This window comes from Nicotiana attenuata, chromosome 8 (genome assembly GCF_001879085.1).
Source record: "Nicotiana attenuata strain UT chromosome 8, NIATTr2, whole genome shotgun sequence".
Lineage (NCBI taxonomy): Eukaryota > Viridiplantae > Streptophyta > Magnoliopsida > Solanales > Solanaceae > Nicotiana > Nicotiana attenuata.
The window spans coordinates 46,237,137-46,247,741 of NC_031996.1; the positions used below are offsets into that span (position 1 = coordinate 46,237,137).

The window sequence follows — 10,605 nt, forward strand, 5'->3', positions numbered from 1 at the left end:
GGGAAAATAATAAAGTTATGTGTAAATTAGATATAATTAACCCAGAATATATAATTAAAACAGCCTCAATAGAAGCTACAAATCAAGATTTAGAAGACTTTAGAAATCAAATTGAAGAACTTATGAGCCTAGGAGTGATAAGGAGATCTACTTCTAGACATAGGTCAGCAGCCTTCATGGTTAGAAATCACAGTGAATCATAAGAGGAAAAGCAAGAATGGTAATAAACTATAAGAGACTTAATGATAACATTAAAACAGACGGATATAAGTTACCTGACAAAACAGAACTAATAAATAGAATACAAGGAAAAAAGATATTCAGTAAGTTTGATTGTAAATCAGGGTATTGGCAAGTAAAAATGCATGAAGAAAGTATTGAATGGACAGCATTTACTTGTCCAGAAAGGCATTTCGAATGGTTGGTAATGTCGTTCGGACTAAAAACAGCTCCACCAATTTTTCAACGCAAAATGGACAGTATATTTGGAGAATATAAGAGATTTGTTTTAGTATATGTAGACGATATATTAGTATTTAGTAAGTATATTAAAGAGCATTTAGGACATCTACAGACAGTATTTAGATTATTTGTAGATAATGGAATAATAATTAGTAAAAAGAAAATGGAACTATGTAAAAATTATATCAATTTTCTATGAGTAGTTTTAGGGGATGGAAAAATTAAATTACAACCTCATATAGCTAAAAAGGCTCTAGAAATGCCAGATAAATTAGACAATACTAAAGAACTACAAAAGTTTTTAGGAATAGTAAATTATGCAAGAAATTTTATAAAAGATTTAGGAAAAATAGCAGGACCACTATATGCTAAAACAGGGTCTACAGGACAAAAACATTTCAACATAGAAGACATTAAATTAGTACAAAAAATCAAAGAAAAAATAAAAAATATTCCTGATTTAAATATGCCATTAGAAACAGACTACTTAATTATAGAAACAGACGGGAGTTTTGAAGGATGGGGAGCAGTTTTGAAAGCAAAACCAAATAATTATAGTGATAGGAATACAGAAAAAATATGTGCTTACCAAAGTGGTAAATATAGAGAAAAAGGAAATATGAGTAGTATGGATGCAGAAATTTTAGCTGTAATATACGAATTAAATAGTTTTAAATTATACATATTGAATAAACAAGAAGTAACAATTAGAACTGACTGTGAAGCTATAGTTAAGTTTCACCAAAAGATAAATGCAAAGAATAGTAGTAGAAGAAGATGGTTAAATTTTATTGATACTATATCAATATATAATTTGGTTTTTGAACATATTAAAGGAAAAGATAATAATTTAGCAGATCAGTTAAGCAGGCTTAAAATTACTGTTAATTAATAAATATTTTACATGTACAGCATGAGACCAACAGTTCCCTAGACTGAAGACAAAGGGAAGGGCATTCAAGCCTCACCCTCAGATAAATACTTGCAGACAGTATTAGGTAATCTTCATTTTAAGCCACAATCTTTTGCAGAACAAACTCATATGGATAGAATAAGTTTTGGAAAGCATAATTTAATATTTTTTCCACCATCAAACATATCGTTTAGAGTATTACCAGAATGTGTCATAGATAGACCTCAAAGATGTTTAATTGATAACTTATGGATAACATATAATAAAAAAGACACTAAATATGTTATAGCGGCTCTTAATGCCTTAGGACAGTATTTTACAGACAAAAATCAAGAAAAAAGATTTAAATACTATGTAGTTATACATGGTAAGACAAATGGCATTTTTCAGACATGGTTAGAAGTACTAGACTCTATTAAAAACATAGAAAAACCACTTTTTAAAGGTTTCAATGACTTCACTGAAGCATTAGACTATGCAAGAGGAATACTAGGACCAAACTACTATATCTCCCCAGCACTCAGACAAAACCCAGAAAAAATTCCCCAATATAACATCCAAAAGGACAACGACAAGATAATATTCTGTGATCATTGCTCATCAATGACGGAAGCCTTCAAACGAATAAACCAGAAGAATGAAATCTTGGCACAGGAAAAAACAAGACTTATGGAGCAAATGAAGGTACTAGAACAAAGAATACATGCGTTATAATTTGAATTGACACAATCCCAGACTCAAGTTATATCTCAACAAGACACTGAGATGAGTAGTCCAAAACAGAGTTCTCCATCTCAAGAAAAAATGGATGAGAAGGGTGTGCATTCCCCAATGAATGCAGCAAAATCTACTGTATCGGATAATGATACAGCTAGTCCGGTTCAAACGGTAACCGGTAAAGACATATCAAATCCGTTTATGGCTGTCACTTTGCCAAAAAGTGAAGATGAAGGTTCATCAAGACGAAGACTACCTAGAACACTAACACAGGGAGAAGCATTAAAAAAGAAGGGTATAATTTCTAAAAAAAAAGAGAAAATAGAAAGCGTAATTAAACAGACATTAGAAAGTTTCTTTCACGAAAAAGAAAAGCAAGACAAACATATGATCAAAAGTCCCAGTTTTAATCCAAGTCCAGAAAGAAGTCCAGAAAGGTCTCAAAGCTCAGGGGAAGATGATGATAATGAAGACCACTTAAATTATCAAGATGCCCAAGATCCATACGAAGATGATTCTGGAATGAGCTTTGATTCAATAGCTCTACATAACTTAGACACGTAAAAGGAAGCGAGATCTCAGTTAAAAAAAATAAATAAAAAAATAAGAGCAACAAAGACAAAGAGCAATAATTCGGGAGACAATAGAAAAAGAAGAAGTGACATAAAGAAAAGAAGACGTGACAAAAGGTAGTACTACAAGACAAGCTGAAATTTGAGTGGAAGAAAATAGTCACAAACACTAAAGAAATCCCTGCCTAAGCCATGTGAAGATGGGGCCCAATGAAGTACCCTACAAGGCTAGACAAGAAAGATTTCTGGAAGGGTTTGGAGTCCATTTTGAAATCCGTCTCAAAAATTTAGCTATAAAAAGGGAAAGAAAGAAGAAGAGAAGACACAACTACAAGAGAAAGAACACTCTCAAGAAAGCCAAGCCACCAAAATCCTCTCCTTCATCACCCACCATCCTCTAAACATCTTGTAATATACCTTGTAAAATATTTCCTTATGTATGCCTTAGCAATTTCTACCTCGAATTTGTAAAATAAATAAATCATTATGCTTGTGTGTGCCAGATCTTAATTCCCAAGTCCAGTAAACTTTTTGGGTTTCCCGAAAAGGAAATCTCTCTCCTGTAAACATGTAAGTTACTCATTTTATCTAAATTATGTTTCTGGATATTACCCCTGTTTTACAGTTTTATGTTATTATGTATAGTTTATATTTATTATTCCTCAATTATTAGTAGGTATATATACATACATATATATATATATATATATACATATATATATATATATATATACCACTCTTAGTATATGGTTATCTTTCCAATTTCTTAATAATTTTGATGGATTAACCTATAAATTCCTAGGAGAAACCGGTTAAGTCAAACCCAACATTAACGAAAAATGGGTATATATGTTTAACCGTGGCCAGGGTGGAGTTAATGAAAAAAGAGTTAAGAAAAGATTAATTCTTTAAAAAATTGGAAAGAAGTGATGAACAGAGTGGAATAAAATAAAAAAAAAAAAGTATAGAAGGGGTAATTTCAGGGCATAATTTTGATAATACTGTAACGATATAGGTCTACAGAATAAGAGAGAGAGTACCGAGTAGGATGTTACAACATAAGAGTTTAACGTTTTTTACAGCACTAAATTTACCGTACCAGTAAAATTATTTTACTAAACCAGTAAATATTTCAAAAACAATATTACTGTTAATGTCTATTAATCATAATAACTATACTCATCCAGAAGGATTTGCTAGAAGCCTTACCTCAAGTCTAGAAGAATTTAAATTAGACATAGATACCGGATTCTACTCTATAATAGACTTAGCTATACATTTTATATATTTACAACAAAATAATAGAATTTGTTCAGATATATATAGAAAACAACTATATCTTATATTTCGAATACTATCATATCATCAGTTTTACTATTTAAGATCATATTATATAAGAAGAAGATTATAACTTGAAGGATCAGACTTTATCAATTTTTACTTTGTTAGTTTATTCTATATTATTATTATAGCTATTTATTAATTTGATTTATCATAATATTTAGTACTTAGTATTCTGAAATAAAAATCTAAGCTTAGAAGACGGCTACTTACAAACTGCACGTACCAAACAAAGGGAAAAAACAATAGCAAATGTCATCCCGACAAATTACATAGTTGATCCAACAAGTGAAACGAATCAACATGTGTAATGTGGTACTAGAGAGAATCATAGCTTGGTCTTATAATGACAAGTCTGGTTGGCGAGCTTCCTGTTAAGAACATCGATGTACAAATCGCAAGAAGTGGTAGTTTTCACGTGAATTTTGAACAGAACTCGGACCACCCCCGACAATTTCACATAAGTAGTGAGGGGTAACGTACCAGAACCGGAAAGGACATCGGAATACAAACCGGAATTGGAAAGCAATCGATCGGCCATTACAGTGAGGGTAATATTCATCGGACGCGTTTCACGGGAACCTATCTCGCCTGTCGGAATAGGGGCATCTCCCACGACCTGGCCCTTATACTTTAGGATGGCGGAAGTAGAGTCGTATTTGAACCCGACCCGGTTGGGATTTCTGACAGAAAGGTTGGCCTGAAGGGTGACGTTGAGGTGAACTTGGAGCCTAGCGATGTCGACAGAGAAATCCATATCCCGTAGAGAAACGGAGTTGACAGTGATGACGGGCTTTTTGGCTTTAAAAACGGTGAGGCCCAAGATGAGAAAGAGAAGGCCCAGAAGGAGAAGGACGGCTAGGCAGTTGAAGCAGTAATTTCTTCCTCTTCTCTTCTTGGAGGATCCGTTATTTAGAGGCGGCGTCATTCCGGAGAATTTGTTGCCTTGTTTTGATTCCACGTCCATTCTGGGAAGTTAGTAGTGTACCGACCGAGAATGCCTATACCACGTAATAGAGGGACCCGGGTATGCGTGTGCAATGCATCAATTAAATGCCCAGCGCGGATACTCTACTTTTTTTGAGAAAAAAGTAAACTGGATTTAATGAAGGATGCCGGCAGCCCACATTGCCATTTCCTTTTAACAGCTATCTTACAACTACTAACTACTCTGTATGGACTTGGAGCAGAGTAATCAAATAAGTGCAGAACCAAAACAAAGTTTTTTATTTATATTTTTTTTCTTTTTACAGAATCCCAGCCATACTAATCAATTTATAAGAAACATAGCAGCAAAATTTTTACATTCCATAATAGAAACTGACCCCAACCAATCCCCACCGGGATTCCATCTTTCCATAAATCACTCCATTAAATATGTCAATTCCTAAATTTCCTATTACCATAAAACACTATTAAATGTATTATTTCCTATTTTCTTGGTCTGAGATAAATTTAGTACTAGTTACAAAAATTAATTAAAAATATTTAATCATACAAATATAACAATGGTATACTATATATGTTTTTATTTATGCATTTTATGTAGAAAACATTCATAGTATATCTCCAGAATATGTAAAAAATATTGTTTACCCTTAAATCAGATAACAATTAAATTTGTAAGCGGTTTTAAGAATAAGTGGATTGATTCAACACAAATAATCAAGAATATTAGATAAACGAGTTAAAGACAAAATAAATGATCGAACCAGTTGTAATGTTATCGCCTAGTCCGAACCTAGGTTGAACAGTAATTTTTGCCCTCGATTGGACACATGGTTCGAGCCAGTTGTGAATGAAGAACAAAACAATTAAATAAGAACTTTTGCAGTGGCTAGAAAGCAGAAAATGAATTTGTATTGCATTGGTTCGCGTGTTACATCGAGTGAGATCTGCGACGTGATACCCGGTCAAGTACGAATATAACGGCCCTCAATCCGTCGTGTGTAACCGTTTACCGTATTTTCTGAGGTTTTAAAAATCGTCCGGGGTCTGGGGAGCGTTGCTTTATCATGCCCCGATGATGAACACATTGTTCACCTTTCATGGGTCTCGATATCGAAGGGTTCCCAACCTCAATTTCAGTCTCGTGCATCTATGCCCTTCTTCCGTTTTCTTCACCGAGAAATCGGGGTGTGCACTTACCCCGATTTTACACATGTACAGATAGTTCCCTTATTTTTTCGGATAGTAGGTTTGCCGAAATAATGGAAAACGATAGATGAACTCCAGTTCCTTCCTTCGTACATTACAACTAAGATGACGGGTAAATCGAAACGTCCCATCAGTCACGTCGTTCTTACTTCAGACACGTGTCATCCACTGGCTGGCTGCTTTCAAATGCAAAACGTCACGCATTGATTATTATTTCCCCTATAAAATCCTCAACCTTTTTCACTTCTTCGATTTTCCGATTCCAGACTTTACCCTCGAACTCTCTAACAGCTTTTATCTTCTCCAACTCTTCATACATTGTTCTTTGAGCCTTCATATCTTCATCTTTAATCCCTATACATCTTCTTTGAACCTTCAACCTAGACCTTCATACCTTCATACCATCTTCAAATCTTCATACCTTCATATTTCCTAGATCACAATGACAAAAACCTCTAAGCCAATGCCTCAGCAGGCTACTCCTTCATCTTCCCACCCGACCGCAAATGCCGAGGTGGCCCATTCTTGAAGTGGCTCAGGAGCCTCCCATGAAAAGCTTCATACCTAGGGGCTGCTCTATCGGGGACGACTTCAAGGTCGAGAGGGCCTCTAGTCAACAAGACCGAGGCGAGGGAGCATGGAGATACATATGCTCCGTCACTAAAGAAACCCTACCCATAGTTCGAGCGAACTGTAAATGGGAGGGTAAGGACGTTGTTCCTGGGCCCAATAACGATATTACTACTCACGTGAAGGGGTACTTGAGTGTTCACACATGCCCCTTCATGCTCGCCTCGATGGACCCCGTAGTCCTTGCTTTCTACAAAAGGTACGAGGTGTGCCTTGGGCAAATACACCGTCCTTCTGGAGGATCGTGATCCTCTTACACCATTTCGTGAATAATACTGAAGCCCCTCGATTCACCCTCGGCCATCTACTCCGCCTAAACAATCCCCGAATCTTCTTAGGGGGGCTGATCAAGATCATTCGCCAAGCAAGTAAGGATCTTTTCTTGAGCATCGACGAGGACTGAGACCGAGGCTGGTAGGGGAGGTTCGTTCGGGTGAAAAGCGAAGACCTGATCCCTCCCGAGTTTTTGCTGTTCCCCGAGGAGTGGAACACATCCCGTAAGTATTGTCTCTCTTGAGTATTCCTTTCTTTTATTCTTTCTCTCATTGCCCGCGTTTGTGGTCGTGCAGTTGTTGCCCAAGTTCCTGATGCAATCCTCCGATTCAAGGAGTGGATCGAGGGAATCTTCAAGCAGATGTTGTACTCCGAGCGCGCATGGCACAAGCTCTCAAAGGGAAAATGGGAGGCCCATTCTCATGGTGAGGTTCTTCCCTAAATAATTATCACCATTCTCTTAACTTACATAGTGATAGCCCTTTCTCTTTTCTTACAGGTTTTCTTAAGGCCACCGAACATAGGCCGTTGGATGAGGACGAGGATTCATCCATTTTGGGGCAGCCCGAGGATGCCGTGAAGGAGGAGGAGAAGAATATTAAAAGAAGAAGAAGAAGAAGAAGAAGAAGAAGAGAAAGTCCTCGGGTTCCCCAGACGCTGAGGCGAAGAAGAAGAAGAAGAAGTTGACCATCCGGGTCTGGAAGCCCATACAGAGCACCAAGTCCAGGGTACCGGAACCCTATTCTCTCTACCGACTCAGGGACGAACCCGAATATGATGACATTTTCGTCACTCATGGGTCGACCCTTAATGAGGGGGAGCAGGTGATGTCCAGAAAGAGGAACATGAGGTCGATCCTCCTCTAACTCAAAACCATAAAGAGAGACGGAGATTGCAACCTCCGAAGAAGCAGCTCATGTTCCGATGGAGGCAACCGGTGTCATTGACATCGTGGAGACACCCTCATATACCGCGTCCATGCTTGAAGAGGCCCAAGCGGGTAAAGAGAAGTCAGGCAAGGTGGCGTAGGGCCCAGATGACGCCCTCAACACGTTCTTCGAAGACATGGATATGGCTACATTGGAGGATTTTTCTGGTCTTGGTCACCTGGAGGTCTCGAAGAAGGATGTGACCTCGGGCGCGAGCAGGCTAAGTTTGAGCCCAAGACTAGCGAAGTAATTCCCTACTCCGAGTACAGACCCCGAGCGCTAGAGAATGGTTGTTCTCACAATCTTGGAGGATGTTCGGGTCCTGTCTGCTCCGGTGGGCGTAGCCAACTACCTCCGGTGTCTAGTGACCGAGGAGGACCAGGTAAAGATGAACGAAGTGGGCACGTCGAGCCTATTCAACGAGGCACAACAGGTGCTAAACCTGGTATGGAATCAACCCTTTTGTACTCCTTTGTGAATCTCACATTGGTTTTTGATGTCCTCTACTAACTTCATTGTTTTACGAGCTTCAGTGCTTCACTATGAAAGCTTCCTCCGGTACCTCTTGGAGATTAGCTAGCTCGAGTTCGAGCTCAAAGAGTAGGTCTGGAAGAAGGACATGTAAATGGCTCATAGTGAGTAGCAGGACAAGGCCCTCAAAGACCTCTCAATTCTTCAAGCCGAGCTAGAAAAACCTCAAAGAGAGGTCTCGACCCTGAAAGGGGAACACACCGATCTGGTTGAGAAGGTAAAGATCTTTGAGGCTAAAAACGAGCAGCTAGATATTGTGACTAATAACACAACTTTGCAGGTCCAATAGAAGATATGCTTGATCGAACAGCTTCGGGCTAAGATGGACGAGGTCAAGGCCGCGAACGAAGTGTGGAAGGGTAAGATGGACCTGCTGGCTTTGGAGAAGGAAGCTATGAAAGCGGAGCTAGCATCGGTCGAGAACCAACTTTGGGTGGCGAAGGGCAAAGGTGATAAGTGGTCTCGGCTGAATGATGATCATCGGGCACAGCTGAGCTCGGCCATCACATAACAAGATAATCTCGAACAAGAATACGCGGCACTGAGGTCCAAATTGGATGCAACCTCTACTGATGCTGAGGAAATGATGGCTCCGTACATGGCCGATGTGGAGGTAGCCGAGACCCGCTTAAAGATGAAGACTGAGTATATAAAGCGGTTATCCCGGAGAGAGACCCTCGAAGAGATCCATGCCCGAGGTTTTGACCTATCAGCCAAGATTAAAGAAGTTAGGAAGCTCGAGGCCGAGGCAAAGGAGCTCTACGAGCCTGAGGGTCCCGAAGGCTACGAGGTCTCTAAGGGTTCCGACGGTTCTAGCTACGAGTCAGGCCTCGGTGAAGACTATTTTTTTTTAGTTTTTCCTTATGTATATATATATTTTTTTGTTTATTTGAGGTCGTTCTATCGGGCTTTTGTGAATATATTTTGGAGTATATAAAAAAATTTCCCTTTGGCAATACCATGTCTTTACTTTTCCTGCATCTTCTTGTAATTTTTATTTGCGTATTCTTTTTGATGCCTTAGCATAAAATCGGATATGGTTCTAGAGCATCCATTTTTTGGAGGTTCGAACGTAGCCCGAATTCATTGGAAACTTTGTTTTACTTATGTCTTCGAACCCTCGGTGCCGAAGGTTTTTAAGATGCTTAAGTATTTTAAGACGCGATTTTTGTCGTGGGTAACCATTTGGTAGGTTTTGGAATTTTCGTAAGGGTCTTACTTTCTAGTTACGGACTTCATACATCTCCGAGCCATTGTTAGGTGGCCATAGCATTTTATATTTGGGCACCGCCTAATGGTTTCGGTGCCTCTAAGATTCGGTAGCCCGGGTCGTCCAAACTTTCATCGGGTGATAGTGCCCGAGTAGGGGTAGCCCGTGGGCTTGATAGTCCCCAAGTAGAGGTAGCCCATGGGGTTTAGTATCCAGGATCGAAGAAGCAAAATGTGCAGTAACAAAGTGTAAGGGAAGTAGAAATTTATTTCATTGCTTAGTATGCAAGGTACATGATCGAAGGTGCATAAAAATTTGTGCTACGGCTAAAGGGGACTATGTGGGCATGGTTCATACGACCGTTTGGCCCTTACAATTAATCCTAACAACTAAGCCTTAGCTTTTAACACATAAAATTTTCTTTTTCCCTTGCTAAAGATCTTAATCCAAGGGTAATGGCCCCTAGTATTCGAGGTCGAACTCGTGAGGGCTCGGATACTGTTGACCCGAAGCAAACGATCATTGATTCTTGTTTGAAACCGATCTTCAAATATAAGGTAGAACCCTTTACTATTACCTTATTAAAAACCTTGCCGAAAAACCAACTTCGGGACAAAACCGATTCAAGGGCAAAAGAGTGCAACACGTGCTTTCAGACCTAATAGCCACATCTGTCCTTAGCTGATTACCTGCATACGTTAGTCCAATTTATAACATGATTAAAAAGTAATTGGGTTTGTACCTTAGCAGTAGTACCACTTTAAGTGTGTCACGTTCCAGTTGCTTGGTAGTTGTACGCCGTTTCCCGCTTCGAGTTCATATGAGCCTTTTTCTGTTATTACGACTATTTGATATGGTCCTTCCAAATTC

At 38.8% G+C, this 10,605-nt stretch overlaps 1 protein-coding gene across 1 annotated transcript; it reads right to left on the reverse strand.

Annotated features, from left to right (window-relative positions):
- On the reverse strand, window positions 4,212–5,072 carry LOC109231395. Its single transcript, XM_019397051.1, has one exon. It carries the CDS (start codon window positions 4,970–4,972, stop codon window positions 4,334–4,336), a length of 639 nt encoding a protein of 212 aa, XP_019252596.1. The 5' UTR covers window positions 4,973–5,072; the 3' UTR covers window positions 4,212–4,333.

What these genes read in the sequence shown, in the direction of transcription:
- LOC109231395 (XM_019397051.1), bottom strand. Translation starts at nt 4,972, where the DNA reads ATGGACGTGGAATCAAAACAAGGCAACAAATTCTCCGGAATGACGCCG.